The sequence below is a fragment of the Cricetulus griseus genome, chromosome 6, assembly GCF_003668045.3.
Source record: "Cricetulus griseus strain 17A/GY chromosome 6, alternate assembly CriGri-PICRH-1.0, whole genome shotgun sequence".
Classification (NCBI taxonomy): domain Eukaryota; kingdom Metazoa; phylum Chordata; class Mammalia; order Rodentia; family Cricetidae; genus Cricetulus; species Cricetulus griseus.
In genome coordinates, this window is record NC_048599.1 from 46,476,538 (window position 1) to 46,502,810 (window position 26,273).

Genomic DNA, 26,273 nt, shown 5'->3' on the forward strand with positions numbered 1-26,273 from the left:
GACTTCACTGTCTGCCCTTTCTGTCCACATTCATTTGTTCTCGGTATATCCTAAAGCCTTTCTCAGAACCTGGCCTCCTCCTAACCAGATCTCCCACTTGTACCAAATACAAATATTGCCATTCGAGTGCAAAATCAGTCCCTTTGGGAACTACTATTTTAAGTAGATGTGGGTATGATACGTTGTTTTTTTGTTTTGTTTTGTTTTGTTTTTTTGAGACAGGGTTTCTCTGTGTAGCTTTGTAGTCTGTTTTGGAACTAGCTCTTTAGATCAGGCTGGTCTCGAACTCACAGAGATCCACCTGCTTCTGCCTCCCAAGTGTTGGGACTAAAGGCGTACACCACCACCGCCTGGCTTGTGTTTTTGTTTTTGTTACCATAAGGTTGTAAATGAGTAGCTACTTCAGAAAGATTTGATGGTTGTCTTGGATTCTCTCTGTTCAAGAATGCAACTTGACGACTGGGAGATGGCTCCCTGGTTAAGAGCACTGGCTCCTCCTCTCCACATAGTGGCTAACAAATATCTGGTCCCAGGGGATCTGATGCCCTCTTTTGGTTTCCAGGCACATGATGCACAGACATACATGAAGGCAGAATACCCACTGTGTTTTTGTTTTGTTGTTTTTTTTTTCCTTTCTGCTCTCTGGACTACTGAGTGTTCAACTTTCACATGTCTTTTCTTACTCCCATATGCTTCCACCCCCAACCCAATCCAAATGGAGAAATCTCTGAAAAGGAAGTTTCCGATTTTCCCTCTATGCACTCTTTAGTTTGGTTAGATTTTTTCCTTTTGGAGGGCAGATCTGACATTACTAATAACTGCCTCCCTCCTGCCTGCTTGTTTTACTCTTTTATTTATAAAAAGCCAGGCATATCTGGGCATGTTTTATTGTATGTGTGCCAGCCCTTGTATCCTTTGTGCTTTCTCATTTTTGAAGACAACTTTTCCAAATGTTTGTTAATCCAGAGTGGATTAGCTGTATTTTCCAGGTTATGTTTTGTGGTTTAAAATTGTTCTTAACTTTTTTTTTCTCTTTTGAAACTTGTCTGCATAAATTGTTACAGGATCTTCCTGATTTTGAATTTTATTTTAGTTTGAAATATTGGGTGCTACTTTATTGAATAATGCCATCTCTCAAATTCTTCAGACTTGCCATGTTCATCTTGGATTTGATAGTGGTGGTCTCTCCCTTCCCATCTTTTGCGTTTCCTCCTCTTTTTGGAGGAGAAAGAGGGAGGCTCTGGGATTCCTTTTTAGGCTTATGTTGTATCTGGTTGAGCCTGCATGCTCTGATTCCGTGTGTGTGTGTGTGTGTGTGTGTGTGTGTGTGTGTGTGTGTGTGTGTGTGTGTGTGTGTGTGTGTTATTCAAATCAACTGAGAACTTATGCTGTTCCTGCCTTGCTTGAATTCTGTGTAGCCACTTAATCCTAGGGTATTTGTCTCTTATTGGATGTTGAATGCCTTCTTCCTTTCTACTCTCCGTAAGATACATGTAGGGAATTTAGAATTACTTCAGTCGCCATCCAATAGTGACAAATTGGCTATATTTGCATTGTTTTAAAATTTTAATTAAATTCACTGCATTGGCACAAGCCAATTTTTAAGTACCTGGTGACTAGTGATATCTGCTAGGTAGGGCAGGCACAGAATATTTTCATCATTGGAGAGTGTTCTGTCAGGTAGCTTGGGGTTAATGAACGTCAGAGGACTTCTTTAGCTGTCTTTTCTCCCTAGTATTCTGGTATTTTTGACACTGTTTTCGTGCTCCCTTTTCAATAGGCAGTCAACTGTAAGTGATAAGGGTCGGTTCCTGAAGCATTGGTGGTGTCTTGTCAGCTGTTTGGGCAACTTGACTGTGTCTGTGCCGGGAGCCTTCTCTGACTTTTCTGCACTCTCTTTTGCAGGTGATAAGAGATGACACTAATCTCTGCCTGAGAGCCCTGTGTGCTGAAGAGCTGCCTCTGCTTGAGCTCCTGGCTTGAACAAGCCTTCACTTTAGCCACATCAGGCCAACGCTTGTGTAGGTTGCTCAACTTCCTTAATGATGGGTATCGGCAAGAACACGACCTCCAAATCAGTGGAGGCTGGGAGTTCCACGGAAGGCAAATATGAAGAGGAAGTGAAGCACCCCAATTTCTTTACTCTCCCGGTAAGAGCATCTCTTGCCTTCTTATTTTTCTCTGGAGTAGATGTAGGACAGACTTTAACATTTGTGTTTTCAGTGAACATGGTGGCATTGAAAATCAGCTGCTTCGCCGGGCATTGGTGGCGCACACTTTTAATCCCAGCACTCGGGAGGCAGAGGCAGGTGGATCTGTGAGTTCGAGGCCAGCCTGGTCTTCAGAGTGAGTGCCAGGATAGACTCCAAAGCTACACAGATAAACCCTGTCTCAAAAAACAAAAAAAAAAAAAAAAAAATCAGCTGCCTCTTATGATGTCTTTGACACAACCAAGTATTGGCTATACTCTCTTAGTCAGCCTCCCTTAGGGCACCTGCTTTGGGTTAACCCAGGAAGGAAGTACACATTCCTATTAATGATTTAAAGCCATCCCAGTGCTTACTGTCTTCTGGAGTCTTCATTTTCTCTCCTAACTGTCCTGATAAGAAGTAACATGTGATCCAACTTTCAAATTGCAGGTGGGAGGGATGAATGACATTATTAAAATCCTGTATTATGACATTTCCAAAGACGTAGTTCAGACCCAACACACCGTCAGCTACCTTGAAACTGGCTGATACAGCAAAGCCTTTTCTTCCTTCCTTCCTCTTTTTTTGGGGGGTTTTCTTTGAGAATTTTATACAATGTAATTTGAACACCTCCATTCCTCTGTTCCTTCCTATCCTACTCTTGAGATTTCTTTTTTGTTTTCTTTTCCCAATAAGTCCAGTTTGTATTGGGAGTTAAGACTTCCCTGCTGTGTGGTTGACCTACCAGTGCTCATGTCATTAAAGAAAACAAACTCTCCTATCCCTGCAGCTATCAAATGCCAATAGTTCCTCAGCTAGCATTGGGGTTTCTTGGTCATCTTGCCCATTCCATGCTGGGATTTTGTCTTAAAGCTTCTATTCTTACAGACCTGTACGGCCCTGTATGACACTGGTGGCCACAGTCAAACAAAACCATATGGAGTAGCTGATACTACAGCCCAAAGCTCATAGGCCTGGGATTGTAGCCTTTGGTACTTCTCAGCCCAGGTCTCCTCTGGGTGCTCCTGTAGCTGCGTTGAGTTGTGGTTCACCTCGCCTCTAACTGAACTCATGACACAGCTGTCCCTGACCCCATAGTGAAATTGTGTAGGTTGTGTCCCAGCCCTCACATAGAGAGGAATGGATGGCAGTAAGGTGACTAATGTCTGTCTGGCACATACCAAGCCCTTGTGCCTTCCGTTTTCACATCTTCTCTCTAAAGTGAGGCCGACAGGCCTTAACTTAGGGCTGCCTGCTGTGGTTTCAATATGGCCTGTTTCCTAGAAATCTCATCTTGGAATTTAGTCCCCATTAGGAAATATGAAGAGATGGCACCAACAGGAGACGAGAGCTCTGCCCTTTTGAATGGATAATCCATTCATGCATGTGATCAATAGATGGATGTGTGGGTTGACTATGAAAGCCAGCTTAGCGAGGTCTCTGGTACATTCCCTATCTTTCATTATGAGCAGTTCTCCACAGCTCCCAGACTCTGTAGGCAAAAGAGCCCTCACCAGACACAGCCTCTTGAAACTTGGGTCAGAACCACAAACAACTATTTTTTCTTTTTCTTCTTTTAGCCTCTATTTACATGTATGGGTGCTTTGCTTGCTTGTATGTGTACCATATGTGTACCAGTGCTGCAGAGGCCAGAGCGCGTATTGGATCCCCTCACAGGAGTTACAGTGGGTTTTGAGTCACCATGTGGGTGCTGGGAATTGTACTATGTTTTATGTTTTTCATGTAAATGAAGTGGGACCAATATGACCAGATTCCCAAACCTACCCCTGCAAATCTTCCTGATATGACTGTACCCGTGGCCTACATCTAGCTCAACTTCAGTTCTGCTAAGAGCCATTTCTTCAGCCCTCCTACAAGTCATGCTAATAGTGCAGACCAAAACCAAATCTTAGAAATTTTAAGAAGCATTCCAAGACTGTGTGGATTCATTGGTAACATAGTGTTTGGAAGTTCACCAAATGGAAATGTTATACAATTAATTATCAATGCTTTTAAACTTTGTTTCTTAACACACACACACACACACACACACACACACACACACACACACACACACACACACCCTCAATACTTCTGAAGAACTGATTTAAAAATTTGATTTTTTTTTCTCTCCTCTTTTGGGTGCTAGTTGTCTAACCAAGAGCCGTGTGTATGCTATCATATCCTCTCCCCAGCATCTGGCCCAGAGCTGGGTGCTGCCTATTGAACTCATCACTAAGCCCCATTTACTTGAGGGCATCAGTCTATACCCTTCTGCTTCAATGGGACTGTGCTGTCCTGCTGTTAATCCTGCATCTGCCACTGCCTCTCAGGTGCTGAAGGGTCTGCCTACCTTAGCTCCTGCTGCTGTCTTTTGACTTTAGCTTACCTGCCCACCCTCTGCTGTGGCTGAAGTGACTGAGAATTCCCTAGCCTGGTGCCTGGCACCTGGTGTGCACTCTGGATGGACCTCCTGTTGAATATCGAGATTGAGTCTTGTTTGTCTGGGACACAGCTAGGATCTGTTAAAGAAGTAGCTGAGCTTTCATTTAGTTCAAGGAGCTAAGTCTGTCATGTGTATATGAACAGAAAGAATCAGGAGAGCAGTTGTGATTGTGAACTCCTATCAAATCTGTTGTTTTTGGTAGCATGTCAGATTTTAAAATTTATTGAGGTTGGCTGTAGTGGTGCTACTTTCCTGTAATCCCAGTGCTCAGGAGGCCAAGGCTAGAGAGGGTCAGGGGGCTAGCTTGGGTTATATTTTGAGACCTTATCTCAAAAATTTTTCTTGAGGTAGTTTGTATAATATAAAATTTGAAGTAAGGTTTGCCAGAGACATATGATATATTCACAGTGTTGTGTAACCACCATGTCCAGCCAGTTCCAAATATCCTGTTCCCCAAGAGGAACCCAAGGAGCAGGGCAACCTTGTCCAGGGCTTACTGTACTCCAGACTCAGGTTTCTCTGATGGAGTCCCTTTGTGTTATGTTAGGAAGGTTCATGTTGGCTGTGTGTTCTCCTGGGTTCCTCAGGGGGTTGGGTGTTGCTGTGATGCAGTGTGGAATGTTGTAGCTTCAAGTGGGGACTTGAATTTGGCTGGGAACATGGGTCTTCTTGCTGCAGCTAGTACAGGCAAACCAATGTCACAAACCCAGTTGTTCATATAAGACGCTGTAGTGTGATTTAGAATTTTGTCTGTTTTTTGCTGTTGTTTGTTTTTTGGGGTAGGGTCTTGTTCTGGTCTAGTTTGGCTCCAGATCCACAATCCTTCTGCCTCAGCCTTCTGAGGGCTAGGATTATAGGTGTGCACCACTGTACCTGGATAGAAACATTTTTAAATGCAGACCTTTGCTTAAAGTAGTAAGAGAAAAGTCTGCTCTGTTAGAGTGTGTTAATTGAGAGCTCTGGCATACATGGGTCTACATGCTTTCAAATGGGAAATTTAAATTTTTTGCTGGTTCAATTTCCTTAGCTACCATGGTAAGTGTATTGGAAATCTCTCTGGAATTCCTCAGTCCAAGGAACTTCATATCCACTCTCTTGCTTAGCTCTTTAGTCTTTTTAATGACTCCTTCTTGGAGAAAGAACTTGTGCTCATTATAGGATACCAAAATACGTAAAAGGAAAAAGAAGGCAAAATGGCCTTTTGATTAATGACAACCACTGTTAATATTTGGGAGTATTTTGTTACTGTATTCTGTTTTAAATTTTGGTTTGTATGAGGATACTATTAAGATTTTTGGATTTTTTTCTTATCATTATGTCAACTTCAGAGTTTCTTCTCTTCCCCCCTTCTCATCATGGCAGGTATACAATGTATCTTGATCATAGTCAACTTCCTGGCCACCTGGTTCTGGGCCCCCAGAACCACCCCATACTCCCACACAATTTCATCCCCTCCCTTCTTCATACTGCACAGTACAGTTAGTGCTGCTGTATACACGTGGGTGTAAAGCTGTGGTTCTTAACCTTAGTAATGCTGTGACCCTTTAACACAATTCCTCATGTTGTAATAACCCCCAAACAAAATTATTTCATTGCTACTTTATAACTGTAATTTTGCTGCTGTAGTGACTCATAATGTAAATACCTGATATGCAAGATATCTGACATACAACCCCTGTGAAAGGGTTATTTGAACTGCCAAAGGAATCACGACTCACAGGTTGAGAACCACTGGATGGTGTCAAGCTATCCACCATACTACAAGAGGCCATACCCCCCCAAAAATGGCTCTCCCCCCTTAGCAGCCATCAACTGCCAGTTTTTCTCACTTAGGGGTAGGACTACTTCATTTATGCTTTATCTTTCTCATGTTGTCTTCCCTTCCTTGTTGGTTTGGGATGCTCTTTATGAATTGTTGATTTAGTTCCTCTTTCTCCATCATCACTATTTTCTTTTTTGTGTATTTGTTTCACAAATTTCACAGTGCTGGAATTTAAACTGTGTATTTGTCTTTTGCTAATCTTTTTTTTTTTTTTTTTTTGTTATTGTTGTTGTTGCTGTGGTCTTTGAGATAGGGTCTCAAAGGTCCTGTGGAACTGCAGTTATCTGTATAAGATGGTTGTAAGCTCCCATGTAGATGCTGGGAATTGAACCTTGGTCCTCTGCAGATAAGGAATTTGTATTACAACGATATACTTCTAACCAATACAATTTGTGTTGACTGATTTATTATCACTGTCTAGGGGCTAGCCTCCAGCAGCACAGGGCTTTTCTATCTGTGGTGTAGGGAAAAGACACACACACTCTTTCTTGGTGGTTTCCTTCAGACCTTTAAAGACCTTTATTCTTCTTTTGCATTCTCTATTTTTTGTTTTCTTTCTCTCATTCTTGATGTTTTCTTTCTAATTCTATATTTATTCTTGATGTTTCCCTTCTAATTCTTTCTAACTCTGTTTTTATTCTTTCCCTTACAGCTTATATACCCCAACAAAATCTTTCAGGCAATATAAAAATTATAATGTGGTTACATTCTGTTTTTCAAGTGAATGATTACAATGAATACAAGTAAAAAGCAGCATGTTTTCTATATCCCTTACATTTTATGTATTACAGATGAAAAACAAATTATCCCCAAGAACCCATGAATATTCATACCCAAGCAACTTGTTATAGATTAACAGTGTAAGCAATCAAGATTTTTTTTTTTTTACAGGCAGGTTGCATTTTGTGGTTACAAAGAAAGGACCAATCACTTTATTACTTAACTTGAAAGGTAATCTTACAAGGAATCTTAAAGGAATCACACACCTAAACTTTTATATATGAAAAACAATCAGTGAGCTCTACTTTAAATCTTTAGGGTGCATACCCACTTATCAATATTTTTTTATATTAGGAGATTGAGGGCAGAAATGGGTATAAGGAATTATTCATCACTTTTGTTCATCAACCCATCTTAGCAAGAAAGGCACATCAGTTATGATAATTGGGCTGCTTTGTTCTTGTTCCCTGATTTTAAGAGTGCTGTCGAAGATTTCCTCCATCTATCTTGGTCCCACTGGACCAGTTTTCCTTTGCCCTCTGGGCCCACAGCAACTTAAGAAATAACTACCCAGAGACTAAATCTATATTTATAATTGTTTGACCATTGGCTTAGGCTTCTTACTGGGTAGCTCTCTTAACTATTTAACCCATTACCATTAATCTGTGTATTTCCACATGGCTGTGGCTTATCCAGTGGATACTGGTGGCTACATGGCCACTGTCCATTGTCCTTCTTTCCCTGCCTCTTTGTTCAGAATTACTGCCTAGCTAAATTCTGCCTGTTCATTGGCCAAAACAACTTTATCCATCAACCAATAAGAGAAACATATTCACAACATACAGAAGGACATCCCCCATCAGAGTTCATCATCCAACTATGTATGTGCCTTTCTAAAATTTTAGATTGTCTTCTTGGGTTTTCACCTCAAAGCTATTTGACAAAAACATCTTAGTCTAATTTTAAGTTATTTTCAAAGCTTTGTTTCAGCTATGATACACCCTGAAACCTGTGAACACATCTCCCAACATTAAGGTTGAAAGAATTTAATCTAGCTGGGTTACTGGGACTGAATTGCTTTTCCTAATCATTAACTGAAGCCACAGTCTATATACAGTTCCTCAATAGAAATTCATGTGTTCTGGCTGTGTGATACTTCCTTGTTTTATTTTTTATCATCACAACTCTATTTAAACTAACATTATTATTATTAATTAGACAGTACTGCTTCAGAAGAAATCATCTTCATAATAATACACAGGTAAAAGTGCACGCGCGCGCGCGTGCACACACACACACACACACACACACACACACACACACACACACACACACACACACTTCCTAAATAGGATCTCACTATGTAGCTCTGCCTTACTATGCTGCTTTGTAGACCTGTCTGGCCTTAAATTCAGAGATCCTCCTGCCTCTGCTGCTGGACTTCGAATACCATGGTTTTAAAAAGTAGTTGGAGCCAGATGGAGTGGCATCGTTCTTGGTGCCAGCATGTGGGAGGCTGAAGGGAGGAGTATTGTGAGCGGTCCAGGCCAGTCTGGGCTATGTAACAAAGCCTTGTCAAAAAAAAAAAAAATCAAAGGAAGTGTAGTTCTGCTGTTACCACTATAGCTAAGTTATGTGAGGTTTTCCTTGATGTTATAGACTCCACTGGGACTAGAAAAGCGATCACTCTGCTGAGTGCTGCAGTTGATGAGGGGTGGGCCAGCTCTCCCACTTTTAGGTCCCCAGGATCAGCTCTCCCACAAGCCTCAGGCATTGATGGGGAACCAGGGAGATCTCTCCCACCCATGCCGCCACATGATAGATGAGTACTGGGGACAGCTCTCCCATGCTTACAACTTTGCCAACAGGATTATCTCTGTTGTGCTGCCCAGGCAGGATGCAGGGTCTGCTCTTCCAAGGCAATACTTCCTCTTTGTAGAGCAGACTGGCCATTGCTTTGGTGGTTCCTGAAGAAGCCATCTTAACCAAAGTAGCTTAGACACCACCACTCAGCAGCAACCTCGTCACCTGCATTGCAACACTGGCTTATCTGTCACCTCCCTTGTCCTGAAGGGTGTTGGGGATCCTATGGCTAGAGGTTTCTTTGGAATGTTTTATTTCAGTCATTCTTGGTGGGCCCTGGCTCACCTAGCTCCACTGTATAGGACATAACACATTTCCACAGTCAAAACAGCCTGTACCCATCAAAGTTTCATTTAAGAAAATGAACTTTGTAGCTGTGATATATAAAATGAATTTTAGGGCTCTTATAAGAATTATGGGAGGCCTTTTGGAAAAAATAGTTTTCTCTACAGCAGAGTGGCAAGTTCTGAAACAACCTCTCAGTGTAGCCTTTCTCCTCAGGTTGTGATCAATGGTGGGGCCACATCCAGCGGAGAGCAGGACAACGAAGACACTGAGCTCATGGCAATCTACACCACGGAGAATGGCATTGCAGAGAAGGTACCTGTGCTCACCCCCTCCTACCACCTGACCCTGTGTTTCTGAAGGGCCAAGAATGTCTCTGGTTTGGGACAGTATATCTCTGTATGTTGGGAGCTCTGCATGTTTGTTTTGTAATGGAAGAGTCATAATTACTAGGTTTTAATTGTCTTAGTAGCAGTTAAGGTTAAAAGCCCTTATAAGTCATTATCTAGGTATTTTTAAAAGCCTCCTGCTAGAATGCCTGAGAGCAATGGTTAAGAGATTGAGGACTGAAAGTCATGTCTGATTACAGAGGTGACTGAGTCTCTAGGGAAATTGCCATGACTCTCTGGGTATCAGCTTTCACTTCTAAAACAGAAATAAAAATACCTAAGATGTGGCATTTAAAAGCATGAATGTGTGTGTGTGTGTGTGTGTGTGTGTGTGTGTGTGTGTGTGTGTGTGTATGAATGTATATGTGAGTATAGATGTATACTTGTATTTGCATATATACATATGTATATGATACATATATATACATATATAGTTACTGCCATTGTCCTTGTACATTATTTGTTTTTTAAATAAAATTTGAGTAACCATGTTTGTATACTTTTATATTCTGCATCACTATAGTGAAATGCTTGTCATAGTTCATCAATGAAGTAAAGAAAGTTCTATTCTGGCTTAAAAGGTCTGGATGTGGAAGATTGCCAACCCCAGCAGGCATCGCCAATGATAGTTCTTCAGGGCAGGCAGCACATAAGAACAAATGCTCACATCCTGAACCAGAAAGTAGAAAGGACGTGGGGACAAGCAGGGTCCCCACAATGCATTTCAAGAGTACAGTTCTAATGACCCAGGATCTTGTGTCTATGTTTTGCTTGTGTGTGTGTGTGTGTGTGTGTGTGTGTGTGTGTGTGTGTGTGTGTGTGTTTGTCCCCTAAAATGGACCTTGTAGTCCTCTGCCCCAGGTTCCACAGTGATATGATCATACCCATAAAGTCTGTCTCCTAAAGGTCTATAATATCTTTGAGGTTGCCACTCTTTTGGAGGGGGGTTCGGGACGGAGTTTCTCTGTGTAACTTTTGAGGCTGTCCTGGAACTCACTCTGTAGCCCAGGCTGGCCTCAAACTTACAGAGATCCTCCTGCCTCTGCCTCCCAGGTGCTGGAATTAAAGGCATGTGCCACCACTGCCTGGCAAGGATGTTGCCACTCTTGAGGAAGCCTTTAACACGTGGACCCTCATGGGGTATTAGGCAAATCATGGCATATATTCCCTTAGGTTTTATTATTTTTGGTGAGATATGTGACTGTGTTGAGTTTGCCCTATGTGTTGAGCTCAGTATTCCTTAGTCCTGTCATGTAGACAAGTGTTTCAGGAATTGCCATTGGGTTCTATCATTTTTTAATGGTTCATAGAATCCATTCAGTTCTCTCCTCACAGTTGTTTATAGAGAGAAGCTGCACATTAAATTCCTGGTTGGAAAAAGGCAAATAGCAGAGTTAGGGAGACACCATGCATAGGCTTCTAGTCACCTTTCCCCCAGTGCAGGCAGGCAGGCAGGCAGGCAGGCAGGCAGGCAGGCAGGCAGGCAGGCAGGCAGGCAGGCAGGCAGGCAGGCAGGCAGGCAGGCAGTGTTGTAATTCTCCTGAAGCAATGGATAGCACTCTCGAAATGTTGCCAACTAGGGATACTAACCTGAGCTTTGACATGGCAGGTTTTATCAGGCCAGCCTTTTAGTTATGGCTGGTCACCTGTGTGGCTGAGTTTAGATTCCAGGTTCTCGGACAAGAAGCTGCTAACAGTTGACCCATGGACCCTGCTGTAGATCACATTTTTAGCATAAACTTTACCTTATCCAAGGCTTTGGGGGAAAAATTAAGAAATAGTAATTATGATTTGTAAAACTAAAGAACAAAAGGAAAGCACTGGGAGATGGTGTCAGAAAGGCCAGACCTTCCTTTCTTTGCAAGGCGAGACTTGAGAGGCCCAAGCCTGCTGAGCCAGTCTTCTTAGTCTCTTACACACACATTGCACTTTCTCATTTCCACTACTGCAATACCACTTTCAGCAGTGCAAGCCTGCCAGTGTCTGCTGCTGGACCAGAGGCAAATGTAACATCTGAGTCAAATGTGCCTTTAAATTGTAGAGGATGAAGAAAGACTCTAGAATGCTTGTGGAAAGGAACTCAACCCCTAAGACAGCGCTCCCCTTCAAGGGAAACTGGGTGATAGTGCATGGAGTCAGCAGCACGCTGTGGGCTGGATTAGACATGAGCTCCAGGGTCACAATATCATCTATCTCTTTTCATGTTTTCTGGTGGAACTTTTGTCATTTTGTTTCCTGTTACTTCATTTGCTAGCTGACTACACAACTAGGTTGAGTTACTTGTCTTGGTGATCTTGACCTTCAAAAGCATGCAATACTTAACATTTTTAAAATCTTTATTAAATTGTCACATAAAGTATTAGAAATATTTTAGTATCTTTTTTTTTTTTTTTTTAAACTAAGACAAAACCAAAATCTTGAGTCCTTAAGCTTGGTAGAAGGTCTGCTTAGGTTTGGTGCTCTTGGGGATGAGTTGATGTCAAGGGAGACAGAGCCCCCACTCTGAGAACCAGCACTCTGAGCATCAGTGCTCACAAGACAGGATGTCCCCTCAGTGGAATATGGTTTTGGTCAGTGAAGGGCTGTGCTAAGCTGAAAGAGCTAACGTTGTTTGGGGCAGTGACTAAGCCCCTTTTTCTCATCTCGACTCCAGAGTTCTCTTGCAGAGACCCTGGACAGCACTGGGAGTCTGGATCCCCAGAGGTCGGATATGATCTACACTATAGAAGATGTTCCTCCCTGGTACTTGTGTATATTCCTGGGGTTGCAGGTAAGATGGTTCTTCCAGGGTGTGTGACCTCTGGGCTAATGCTTGTACTGTCTACCCACTAGATTTTCAAGATTTTTTTTTTTTTTTTTTTTGAGATGGGTGTCTTTGTGTAGCCCTGACTATCCTGGAACTTTGTCTCCTCCTGAGTTCTGGGATTAAAGGCACTTAATAGTCTTTTTTTTTTTTTTTTTCCAATTCTATGTATTGTGTGTGGGTATGCATGCAAGTGGAGGTGCTTTCGGAGGCCATAGTGTTGGATTCCCACTGCCTAATGATGGTTCTGGGAACTGAACTCCCTTTTTCTGCAAGAACAGTGGATGCTTTTAACTGCTGAGCCATCTCTCTAGTCCCCAAGTTTTATTTTTAATTAAGATTTATTATAAATTATTTTCCAAGAATGCTGACTAAGAATTTTCAACATGAATTTCATAAACCGCAGGAAGAAGAAAAGAACTGGGAAGGAAATAGTCAGGGAACAAAAAAGTGTTGCAATAGGAGGGAAAAAGGTGGTAGCTACAGGGAAGGCAGAATAGGAGGAAGTACGCAGAAAACAGAGAAAATAGTAATTAGCTTTGACCTCTCACCCCTGACCTTAGCAGTCCATGGCATGACAAGTGCCTGTTGGCCAGGACATGAGAGAAGGCCTTATTATCTTTTATAGGAAGGGAAATTTGCTGCCTCCCAGCCTTAGTCTGTGTAGCTTCCAGGAGGAGGGTGAGGTTGACAAATAGACAGGTCTACTGTAGATTTAAAGTGTCCTGCTTACAGATTTAAAGTGGCTTTTTGAGAAAAGGAACAGGCAGAGGCTCTTTCCTCACTGGCCTCACTGCTTGGTTTCTGACCACTCTGTTAGGTTTGGATCTTGTTTTGAGATATGTGTTTCAACATTTCCTTGCTCAAGTGTGTGTGATCAATTCCTCTAAGGTTTCTTTGGTGCTGGGAAAGTTGGTCTTGTTGACCAGACCCTTATGTTTACTTGGAGCTGGACTGTGCCTGGCCCTCAGTGGTACCTAATTGGGTTTTCCTCCCCACCCTGCAGCTGGAAGGTTGAGTGGGATTGGTGAATAACTTAACTCAGGTCAGGTGCCCTGGACCTAATGAAAGAGGCCAGCTTTCAGATCTTTCTATTGTAGATGTTTCTAGAATAGTAAATTGGGAGTAACAACTCTTGCCTCCTGCTCTTAACAATATACAGTACATTGTGCACTGCTATGAGAAGATTTCAACAGAACACACACAAACCTGAGTTGCAGTCAATATATATGTTTCTCTGACTAGGGCAGAAATGGGAAACTGTGGGGAAGAAAAAGAAGTTTACAGAACAGAAAGAACTAGAAAATTAGGAGGAGAAAGGGAAGTGAATTGTGAATGTTGGGACTATCTTTAGGAGTCACAGGAGTAAGGATGGGACCCTATAGAGAAAAGTAGTGTGGGATTCTTTCTGAAGGATTCCTGTAGCCTCTGTGCCCCGAACCCTGCCTAACTGGAACAGGTGAATATTTGCCTAGTGGTGCCCACTACAGAGCAAGGCAGAAAATGCCTTCTGCTGTGAACTCACTGTGGTATAATCCCTACACCCAAGAGGCTAAAAACAGATGCAAGAACCCCACAGACTAATACCTTAGGAATCCAGACACAGAATATCAGCACATCAGTTGGCTGTAGTACATCCCTGTTATCTCTGAATACCAGAAGGCTGAAGCTGAAAGATTAGGGGTTTGAGATCAGCTTGGGCCATAGACTGAATTTCAATACCCCCTGGATTCCCAAGTGAGATCCTGTCTCTATACAACATGAGCAAAACAAGATCTTATCAAATCAGTCCTATAGTATGCCTAACTAGGGTCTCTTTCAAGATTGCAAGAGGGGTTCAGCACAGTGCAGTTAGCAGGTTAGAGAAGTGTTTGGGAGGACAAAAAGTAGGTATCTCTAGTAAGAAATAAACTTCTGTTGAGAACTTCCTTTGTCAGTGATGTCATACTACAGATGGGTAATAGGAAAGGAAAGTGACAGACTGTGAATGGACATAAGAAGAATGTATAACTTGTACACCTAGAGATTCTTCATGTGATCTTTATGTCTTAAAGATTACCAGGGGACCAACATTAGGGGCAAGTCAAGCAAAAGCAAGGGCAGGTTTACTTTTCCCCTTGTCTCTCCTCGAGCAGCACTACCTGACGTGTTTCAGCGGCACGATCGCTGTGCCTTTTCTGCTAGCTGATGCCATGTGTGTGGGGGATGACCAATGGGCCACCAGTCAGCTCATCGGGACCATTTTCTTCTGCGTGGGAATCACTACATTGCTGCAGACAACATTTGGATGCAGGTGAGATGGGGTACTGTGGGATGTTCACACCCCAGCAAGGCACTGAGCCAGGCCCTTTGCTCAGCGCTATTGGATCGATCAGTTGGTGTTATAGCATATCCCAGTGGCCATTGGTCTCCAGCCCACCTTTATAAGGTGTCCCTGGCCCCATGTTTCCTCTCTTCATGAAGGGAACTACCCCATTGTGTAAGCTGGAAACAAAGCCTTTTTATTACCATTGCTGGCTGGCAAGGCACTGCCCGTCTCTAGCATGCTTTCCAGTCCTCTCCTTTATTCCAGATCCAGTCTCTCTAAGTTCCCATGTGGTCTCTTGCACGGTGACTCTGTGCACTCCCCAGCCCATGCCATCTTTCTACCACTCCCCTCCTTGGGCTGCCCAGGCTGCATTCTTCCTGGTGTGCAGCTTGCCCCTTTGCTCTGCCTTTCCCAGGTTTCCAGGTGAGCCTCTGAGCCCTGCCCCCCTGCATGTCCCAGTGGCCCACTCGTGCAGCATACCTGCATAGCTCCATCCCACTAGTCTCACTCCCGAGATTCCTGAAATCCTCTGTTCTCCCCTGAATTTCTACACATGTGTTTTATGTTCTTTGGATTCATTCTTCTAATGTGGCTTGCTCTTCTTCTGTCTTTGCCCCACTTTTTCATGCTGCCCTTTTTGGTGCCAGCACTTTGGCTTGTTTACCTTTGCATCATAGCCCCAGGACCTGAGTGTGGAGCTGAGCCAGGAAATACAGGAAGCAAATGCTCCTAGCTTCTCCTGTAAATTGGCCTCTTCCTCTTTTCCATATTCAACCCTATTCACAGCATAGCCTCCTGCTTGCCAAGGCTCTGCTGATTATCCTCAGAGTAAAGTCTGTGGATCTCTCTTTATCTGTTTGGAGCCGGTGCAAACAGGACTTGCTTTTTCCTGCTAGGAAGTGGCAGCAAGAAGGACGGTGGATAGCAAGCAGCTGTGACCTGTATTCTAATGTGTCAGAATCAATCTTCAGGGCTCTCAAGGGCTACCTGCCCAGTGAACAGTTAGCAACTAGGGTGTCTGGATGCAGTATAGGTGGAGTGGGACGGCAAGTGGCAGTTCACTTGCAGGCCTGCTAGCGGAGAGAAGCTGTCTGCACATGGCCATGGGGCTGGCAAGCTGTGGGCTCTTAGATCCCGTAAGACAATCTGCAGCCACTATACTGAGCAGAGGGTTTGGGGGGTGTTCAGGGGCCCAGAAGAGAGGAGCAGGGGTGTCATGGATGTGCTGGGGAAGGAGATGACACAGACCTTTCACAAAGCATTCAAGCCAGGCAGTGAAGTGTGGCAGCCGCAACACTGTGTTTTGTGTTGATATTTAAGGCTCTGGCCACAGGTCTGGATTGTGGGGAGCAGCTTTTGTTGGCTTTACCTTGTAGATAGGGTGTGGTACTCTGGGGAAATACTTGTCCTAAACAGCTGACCTAACCTATAGTTGTTAGAGTTGACTGACATGGAGAGGTGATGGAAGGAAGCTCTTTCTTGTGGCTGTATCTGCCTGTGTAAACTGCTTCCCCACATCATGCCAAAGGCCAGGCCAGGTGACTGCTGACTCTGGTAGGCAGACTTGCAATAAGATGACACAGCAAGTGGACCTCAAGGCAAGGGTTTTTGGTTTGAGGGTCCCCTTTTCACCCATTGTTGAGGCATCAGCCCATGGAGAACAGTGTTGCTCAGTGCAGTTCTTGTCTCTCCTCCCCACCCAAGCCCCCAAGAGCAGTCAGCCAAGAAAGAACTAGAGAGGGTGCTGCCACTTGCCCACTTAGGGACTGGAGAGAGGAGCTGCACATGGGCACGGGGTGTCTGCTCGGTGTGCTCATGAGGTTTTAGGTGCCCTGTGGGATGAAGAGCAGCAGGTCCTCTTCACATGTGTGGCCATGTGCTAAGTTGTTTATCAGGAGGCCAGTATCCCATCTAAGAACAGGCAATGAGTGCATGCTCACCATCCAGGAGAGTGGGTGCTGGGGCACCATGCTGGGCTCGGATGTGGGATTCTGTGGCCTTTGAAGAGGAAAAGTGCTGACTGCCCTATAGGTGTCTAGTGATTTATCTGTGTGGAAGGCACAAGTAGACAGTACCTTGTAAGTAATGTGATGTCCATACCCCGGAACACAGGTGGAGATGTCTTGCCTGTGACTTGAGGAGCTGATAATGGTAGAGTTATGTCCCAGAGACTTGGATTTTGGCCCAGGAGGATGAGGGAGTATCTTTTACCTTGGCAGAGGTGGAAGCAAAAGCAGAAACTTATGGCCCAGCATAGGATTCCTCTCACCAGGTGCAAGCTAGGATGTTAGTGAGCACTAGGAACCTGCACTGGTGAGATTGTACTGAAGGCCTTAGTTTGCAGCATGTGACCCAAGAAAAGTTGTGTGTGGGGGGGCATACCTCCTTAGCCTTAGGACTTTAGGCAGCTGCCTCCTTTGCAGGTGGATGAGAAAACTTCCTCCAGTATTCCTGGATGACAGTTTTTGCTCTTTTTTTTTTTTTTTTTTTTTTTTTTTTTGGTTATTCAAGGCAGGGTTTCTCTGTGGCTTTGGAGGCTGTCCTGGAACTAGCTCTTGTAGACCAGGCTGGTCTCGAACTCACAGAGATCTGCCTGCCTCTGCCTCCCGAGTGCTGGGATTAAAGGCGTGTCACCACAGCCCAGCCAGTTTTTGCTTTTATTTTAATCATTGATTGTATTTTGCAGATTATTTTGGGAAGTTGTAGAGTGTAACTAAGATGGGCATCCTTTTGGTTCTGCCAGATAGTAGTGTGGACCATCACCAGGTACTGAGATGAGGATCGTCATCTCAATAGGCCTTTTAAACTTTTCTGCTTAAAATAAGATGAAGTAAAGCAGTTCACATAAAGGAGATACAAAGGTGGACGTTGGAGGAGGGAGCGGGGTGTGGATGTGTGGCGACGGAGCCAAGAGCTAGGCTGTTCCCTTCACCATGTCCCGAGGACTGCAGGCGGTCTGTGCTTTGGTTTACTAGTCAGTTTTCAGGATTCCTCTAGCAGAAGAAGTTTTTCATGTTCAGCTTTTGTGGTTTCTTGACAGATTCTCGGAATTTCCCAACTCTTGTGGTTATCTGTGTTGATCATAAGTTCTGTGTGTATGTGTGTTTTCCTGCCAGTTGTTGGCACCCTGTACTTCCATCACCCTTCCTGGGCAGCTAGGGTATGTGGGCCTGCCTCTGAGGGGTGGGCCTTTTATTCTACAGAAGCTAGAGAGCAGGGAAGAGGCATGGTTTGTGGTTAGGTCCTACTCCCTTCCTTATGGCTGCCTTGAAAAACCTGTCTTTATCTTGTTCCATAAAAGTAGGATTCAGGAAAGGTGGCATGCACTTTTAATCCCAGTTCTCGGGAGGCAGAAGCAGGTGGATCACTTTGAGTTTGAGGCCAGCCTGGTCTACATATAGAATTCTAGGACAGCCAGTACTGCATAGCGAGGCCGTCTCCAAAAATGAAAGAAAGCCAGAATTGATCTTTGAGAAACAAAGATGATAAAATGGATGTGTCCTTTTGCAGACCTAAAGCTAAGCCCAGAGTACCCAGCCTCCTTGGGGTTCATGCCGCTCCTTGAGCCGGCACACCCTCTGGGGCTGTAGGTAATGTGTGGTACCGTGCTGCCATTGGTCCTCCTTCCCCACCCTGCTGCCTAAGAATGTCTCTCTTCTCTTTGGGGACCACCATGTTTTCCCTCACCCGTGGGACTGCAGTGGCTGTTTTGCTCCCTACATCTGTCTGTTGGGTGAGGTGATTTCCAGGATGCCTCTTCTTTTCCCTCTCCTTCCTTGCATTGGCTTTTCCCTTGTACTTTGCTTTCAGTGTTTTCATTGCTTGGCTTTCATGATGGAGACTGAACAGTTCTCATTCTGGTTGGTTATCAGTTTTAATTGCCCCTTGAACTTGTTCTAAGAGCTGGTACCAAACCTTTTAAAGTCTCCCTGCTGTGGGGATAGGGTTATTCAGAGTCTCCCTAACCCACAGCCAGCCTGTGTTGTCATGTCTACAGGCCCCACCTCTGCAGACAGAGGTGGAGTTAGTGTGGAGGAAGGTTCTCTGAAGCCCCGTGCTTTCCTGCCTCACTGATTTTCTCACAGATGTAGATAGAGGAGAGAGAACCCCACTGCTTTTAGATGACTCCTCAAGCCTGCTCCAGGAACCTTACCCGCTCGGTCATCCCCAGTAGTGTAAGAGTGCAGGCAGAAGCTGCCAAAAGGGGCCCCTCATGGTCAGGTACAAACCTGCTGAGGCAATAGGGGGTTCCTTTGCTGAGAGCCACTGAGTCTAGTTTAAGTATCTGGTTTTCCTAGTTAGCCACTATCCATAGGAGAAAATCTCCTGCCTTCTGTTTTATTAGCTTCTGGCCTCTGAGGTGTGTGTGTGTGTGTGTGTGTGTGTGTGTGTGTGTGTGTGTGTGTGTGTGTAGGGAGAGGGGAGACTTGCTCAAGTGGTGTACTCACTGAGGGCAGTACACTTCCAGGTCTTACATCTGGGGACCTTGAAACCGTATTGTTTGAGTGCATAGTGGTTAGTCTAGGGAGGTTGAAAGTTTTCCCACACTACTTCATCCCTGATGGGTTCTTGTGTTTGTTTTAGTTTTTGTGAACTAGCTGAAAATAAAATTGCAGATAGCATGATGACCCACCCTAAACTGTCTCTGAGTAACCATAACACCATTTGTCAACTTGAGAAGATAATTATTCCATCATATTTAATATGTAGTCCACATTTAATTTCCCTAGTTGTCCCTTAAATGTGCATTATAACTGCTCCCCAGGCCTCTCTAAGCTGTGGTCCAATCAAGCTCATGTGGTGCTTTGGCTTGCTATGTCTTTGGTCTCTTACCTCCCCTTATCATCTTTTTAGAGTCCAGACCAGGAGGCTCATCGACTCATGATCCCAGTGTGTCTGGTTGTGTCTTCATGGTGCTGTTTAATTTGCTGCACAGTCTTTTATTTGCTTGAACTGGAAGATGGGGCCTGGGACATGGATGATTCAGGGTGAATGTTTCACCAAAATTACTGTGTTGGTGATATTAGGCCCTTTGTATTCTGCCATGCCAAGCAGCATATAATAGCTGGTTGTAGAGTTTTCCCACAAATAAAGTTTCCTGCCTGCTTCACCAAGGAAGCATTTTAAATAGTAGGGTGAAATGAGAGGCCAGTGCAAACCTGAAGGAAATGACCTTGAAAGACATCATTTCCAGTCAACCTCATTGGGACTATAGACTTAGTGATCTGGGTCCCTCTACAGCCATGAGACTTTGGCCAGGTTGCCTAGCTTCTCAAAGACCATTCCCTCTGATGTAAAATTATAATAAGCATGTTACTGAGTGTCATGCAAGGTACTGCCTGCCCCTGTCGTTATTACCTGAGCTCTGGAAGGGAGGCAGAAGCCTGGTGGAGTAGCATGTCCCTGATGAATGTTACAGGAGTGGGTGTGCAGCCTGGCCACACGGGCAGTGTCCTGACTTGGATGGGACAGAGGCCATTAGAAAATAGCAGTGGTCATTTGACCCAGCTCCTGAGACTTGAGCCACTCTTGCCTCAGTTACATGTTTTCTGTGGCTGGTGTGTTGACCCAAGATTGCTCTTTTTTTTTTTTTTTTTTAAACTCTTCAAGAGACATAGCAAGAGACTCTTTGCTATGTGTGGCTTATACATTCTGTTCTCTTGTCTCTACACTTTTTTGTTTGTTTGTTTGTTTGTTTGTTTTTGTTTTTCAAGGCAGGGTTTCTCTCTGTAGCCCTGGCTGTCCTGGAACTCACTCAGTAGACCAGGCTGGCTTTTGCCTCCTGAGTGCTGGGATTGAAGGTGGGAGCCACCACCACCTAGCTGTCTACACTCTTTTATTTGACTGTCAGATCCTGACACAGATCCCATGCCACAGACTGTCCAGTCTTCCCTCACCCTCCATGCTTCTCACCTCTCTGCTGGTGACTCACAAGAGTAAGAAGAAACAGTTCTCACAAATGTTAGGAGGGAAGGTAGCTCCTTCCATTTTTTTTAAAGATTTCTTTATTCATGTATTTTATGTATATAGTGTTCTATCTTCATGCACACCAGAAGAGGGCATTCGCTCCCAGTACAGATGGTTGTCAGCCACCATGTGGTTGCTGGGAATTGAACTCAGGACCTCTAGAAGAGCAGTCAAGTGCTCTTAACCTCTGAGCCATCTCTCTGGCCCAATAGACTTGCCTTTTAAAAAGTCTTCTTTGCTAGGTGTGTTTTGGTACATACCTTTAAGGTAGATATAACTCTTTATGAGTTTGAAGCCAGCCTGGTCTACATGGTGAGTTCCAGGCCAGTCAAGGCTACACACTGAGATCCCTTCTCAAAAATAGATAAAATAAATAGCCATTATCTAATGAGAAATTGTATCTAATGAGAAATTAATATACAATAAAATGCACCTTTTCTAAGATGTGTAACCAGATGAGTTTTCCAGAGTATACAGTCACACCAGCCACTATTCCAATCAATAGAGAACTGTGCCACATCCTGCTGCCTTGTATTTGGCTTCATTTTATACTAACAGACTGGAATAGTTGATACTATCATGTTTGAGAAGGAGATTATCCAGGGGAAAAGAAGTGATCTGATACGTAAAAAGGTTCTAGAGGTGCTGGTTGGACTGGGGGTGTTACCTTCTTTGATTATTTCCTACTTAACTAATCTCACTTCTGGTTACTATACACAAGGCCTAGAAACAGTGGCCCCTCAGCAATAGCGAGCCCACTTCATTTCCAGATCTTGGTTCCTCACTACCATTATTTACACATAATGGACTAGTGTTCTCCAAGCAAGTGGCTTAGAGTGGGGACAAGTTGAACCTAGAACATCTCATGCCAGAAAGCTAAGATCTGCTAAAAAGATGATAGAATACAGAGAATTCCTCTGAAAGAAATAGGAACCAACTTGAACAGGCTGCTCTGGGCAGGTTTGGGCAATTTAATTATTAAGAACACTCATAGTAACAAGTTATGAAACTTTGAATAAAAAAGGAATTCATATGCCTGCAGTGATGTCAGGAGAGAGAAAGGGAAGATAAAGATACAATGGACAAACAGGGAAACACTTCTTTACAAAGGATGTCAATTATAAACATAGATGGAAAGCCAGGAAGTCAGCCTGGGCTACATAGCAAGATTCTGATTCGAAATAATTAATTATTGATTGATTCATTACCATAGAATCATAATAGCTAGCCCTCATGCTAGAATGTAAAGTTATTGGCAATATCACACAGTCTAAGAATCACCTGGCAGGTTGTTAGTGAGAAAACATTTTCACATGGTGAGGTAAGAGTCACCACCTTAAATAGGTACCTTCACCTACGAGGACATCTTGACTGATGGGTTACAGTGTGACTCAGTATCTAATAGGTGCCAGGATGCTTAGCATGTGGTAAACAGGCTTGGATTGTACTGGGTGTGGGAAGAATTGCAAATACTTTAGAAACTAGAGAAATATAATTCTGCCTGATTATTAGATTACATTATTGCTTTATTGTTATTTTTTTTGGGAAATGTAGAAGGTTCTAATTGCTGCCTGTTCAAGTGTTTGGGTAACATATTTTAGGTATATAATCTGTTTTCCAACAGCTTATTGATTGATGAGTAAATAATAGCAAAGAGTTATTAATTTACAAAAAGTTTTCCTGGGCACATTCCTTTCAGTCCATACTCTTGGTCAGTTGATCAGTGATAAAACTTGGTTCCTTAGAGCCATGCCTGTTGATTCTCTTAAGAGTTATTATTTTCCAAATGTTCTGCATCCAAATGACTCAAATCAGTGTTCCTTTGGGATTGGAAGGTTTGGCTGTTGTGTACGTTGAGGAATCATGGACTGTACTCTGCAGTGATGAGTTCTGTCGGGCAGATTCATGGTGCTTCTGCAGGACCTGTCAAAGACCATTACTAATGGTGTCCTGGGGGAGAGGCTTTCAGTCTTCTTGAGTAGTGATTGCAAAGTTCCTGACATTTGTGCACATTTCCTCTCTGCTCTATTCTCAGCCTAAACTTCTAATATGTTAGGAAAGCCCAACTTCTTAATTCTCATCTAACAAAATTCCTTTCCAAGAATGTTTGTAAGTAGCTCCTTAAATTCTTTATGATTGGTCCTGGGAATTAGACTGTGAATGAAAAGGCTGTGACTTCCTGTCAGGGAGTTACAGCTTCAGGACAGGATGGACGGAGCAGTATGGAAGGGAGCCATTAGTAGCTACATGGCTAGCAGGTTCTGGCCATAGCCAGACCTGAGTCAACACCGACGGACTTGGAAGTCAGGCAAGGATCACACCTAGAGCTATGCCGTAGCCTGTTGGATGGACCTCTATGGCTTACTTCAACCTTCATGTCTGAGAATAGCTTCTAGGTGACAATTCCATGTCTCATTTCCTTCACAGTGATCCTTTCAGAGCTTAATCCCCAGGCAATAGGTTTTTGGTTTTTTTGTTTGTTTGTTTGTTTTTGGTTTGGTTTTTGGTTTTTGGAGACAGGGTTTCTCTGTAGTTTTGAAGACTGTCCTGGCACTTGATCTGTAGACCAGGCTGGTCTTGAACTCACAGAGATCCGCCTGCCTCTGCTTTCTGAATGCTGGGATTAGAGATGTGCATCACCTGGCAAGCATTTGTGGTTTTTTGTTTGTTTGTTTGTTTTTTGTTTTTTGTTTTTTGTTTTTTTGCCTACAGGTACCACTGGTTCCCTTTCACCTTCAGTATCCCTCTCTGGGCCTTCCCCTGAGGTTAAGTGTCTGTGTTCTTTGGCTGTCTTGTGTCCATCCTGTGACCCCTATTTTACACCTCTTTTTTTCTCTTTGCCTTGGTTCCTCATAGCCCCTCAGCATGTGTCTCAGTGCTTCTCAATCTTTAAGACAAGCGTAAGTGACAGGTAGCAGAGCCCCATGGCATCTCATACTATTGACATTGCTAATTTTCCTGGTGACCATGATTGTCTCCCTCACAGCAGAAACTCCTCAAGATCCCAGCAATCTTTTTCATTGTATCTGCTTTTAGCGGTGCTTGTGTCAGGTAGATACTGAACGCTTGACATTTCTCCTCTAACGGACAATACATTAAAAAGTTGATGTAAATTGTCCACATATTTAAAACAATTATGTTCCCCAAATATGAAAAATTAATAGAAGTGTAACATTCAAAAACTTCAGTATTTAGCATTCTTTCACAGCATTAGCAGAGCTAGTCAGAAGATTGCAAATCTAAAATCAGTGAGTCAGCGTGTTCATCAAGTGACAGTCATTAATCCCTTCACCCAGCACAGTGGCTCTCAACCTTCCTAACACTTTGACCCTTTAATACAGTTCCTCATGTTGTGGTAACCCAACCATAAAGTTATTTTTGTTGCTACTCCATAACTGCAATTTTGTTACTGTTATGAATTGTAGTGTAAATATCTGATATGCAGGATGGTATTAGGTGACCCCCCGTGAAAGGGCAGTTCACCCCACCCCCTCAAAGGGGTCTGGACCCACAGGCTGAAAACCGATGATTGCACAAGGGGCTTGGGGATTTAAGGAGGTTTGACAGGCTCAGCTGCACTTTGAAGTAGTGATTCAAAAATGAAGATTTGGGGCTGGAAATATGATTGAACAAGAGTTCAACAATTAAGAGTTTATGCTGTTCTTGCAGAGGACCCAGGTTCAGCTCCCAGCCACCATGTTAGGTGGCTCACGACTACCTGTAACTCCAGCTCCAGGGGATCCCATGCCCTCTTCTGGCCTACATACACACAGACACATGAGTAAAAATTAAACGCCTCCTAAAGATTCTGAATTGGAATCAGAAGCTGTACAATGGGCACAAACAGAGCCTTGACTGATTTCATGATGTTTCTCCTGTCAGGTCCAGTCTTTTCCTTGGGAAATACTCTACCCACAGACCTTGGGTCACTCCCGATCATTGTTCACATGATTTTGCAGCATTTCCTGGGAATTTAGTGTTGTCACTGATTTGTGGCCACAATTTTAGAGCCCACACTAATCATGTGTTATTACCAACCTGTACAGGCAGGTATGTGGCTGAAAACAGTGAGCCCATGAGGCCGACATTAGTAGCTCTTACAGCCCATCTTAGGGGACCTTATTCTAGGGTCACCTGCTCAGGATCCCAGAGTCCCAGTCAATGAATGAGCTTCTCTGCAGCCTCACCCTTAGGGCCTTAGCTGAGAGTTCTTAGCTAAAATGCTCACCTTAGGAGAAAGATCAGGTTCAGATTGAGTTTTGATGCAGAAGCCGAACTCAGAGTTAGTCTTGGCTTCTGTTACTTCCCAGGAATAGCCGATGGATGTGATGGTTTCTTAGTGCAGTTCAGCTGGACCTGGCCGAATTACCCTTAACCCCAGCACTCAGGACACAGAGGCAGACAGATCTTGGACTTTGAGGCCAGCCTGGTCTACATAGTGTGTTCTAGGCCATCCAGGGCTCCAACATGAGAAACCCCCCCCCATCACACACACACAAAGAATGTGTGTGTGTGTGTGTGTGTGTGTGTGTGTGTATTCAACTCAATATACATGTTACGTTGCCCTAGGATGCCTTGCTTGAAGTCTGAAATTGTGCTAAAATAGGTGTTATTCAGACTGCTCAAAATGAAACCCACTCCTAACGGCATATTAACCTCACACCCCTTTATCCTTGCAGTGTACTCCTAAAATTTTGTGTGAGGAATTTCCATACACTAATGACTGTTTTCCCTTTGATGTACATTTCCACTAAAGGTGATCTTCACATTTAGTGACACTGTGCTCCAGACCCCTCTAGTCAAGAGGCTGGCAGGAAGGCCTCTGGCTGTACTGTGAGACCCATCTCCACTTTGCTAGTCCACATTCTGCCTGCTCTTAACTAAAGTCACTGTGGTGAAAATGGCCAGCAAAACATTTTTGACAATGGAGTGTGTCAGAAAGGAGCATACCAGGTTCTGGGATTGCTCAGCAGCCAGCTGTTTTGTGGCCAGGGCTACTTGTATTTCTGTTTAGTCTTTGTCCCTGTCACAGACCTTACCAGGAGACTCCTGGGTCTCTACCTCATGAGCCAGGCCACTGACATGGCTGCCTGGGGCATTTAAGGGTGTGTAACTGGCCTCACAGTCCTGCGACAGCAGGGGCAGGATTTATACTTTATCCTCAAATACTGTGAAAATAGTGATTAAGTTCTTATGCTGTTAACTTAGTTGACACGATCTACGTTTCCAGTAAAAATAGCAAAATCTCTGTGGTTTGATTATCTGCATTCATTTCGAGAATGTGGGCAGGAGATTTGATGGGGGAGTTTACCAGGTTACTGAACCTATCCATTATTTAAAATGTAACTTACAACTTTCTTTCTGGGTACATAGAGATCACTCATATGATTTTAATACTTGCCTTTGTGGCTAGGGCAGACTTTAACTCACAGATGGAGCAATGGAATAATGAAAAGAATTTAAGGAAGGAGGACGGTTGTA

At 43.7% G+C, this 26,273-nt stretch overlaps 1 protein-coding gene across 4 annotated transcripts in view; it reads left to right on the plus strand.

The window, feature by feature from the left end:
• Slc23a2 (solute carrier family 23 member 2) overlaps nucleotides 1–26,273 on the plus strand; it is a 95,233-nt gene that overhangs the window by 43,124 nt on the left and 25,836 nt on the right. For all 4 annotated transcript variants that reach the window (XM_027421723.2, XM_027421726.2, XM_035446100.1 and 1 more), the window contains exons 2-5: nucleotides 1,906–2,150; nucleotides 9,542–9,640; nucleotides 12,368–12,484; nucleotides 14,653–14,810. In XM_027421723.2, the coding sequence (XP_027277524.1) occupies nucleotides 2,043–2,150; nucleotides 9,542–9,640; nucleotides 12,368–12,484; nucleotides 14,653–14,810 (482 nt within the window). In that variant the 5' untranslated portion in view covers nucleotides 1,906–2,042. The remainder of the gene's footprint in view (nucleotides 1–1,905; nucleotides 2,151–9,541; nucleotides 9,641–12,367; nucleotides 12,485–14,652; nucleotides 14,811–26,273) is intronic.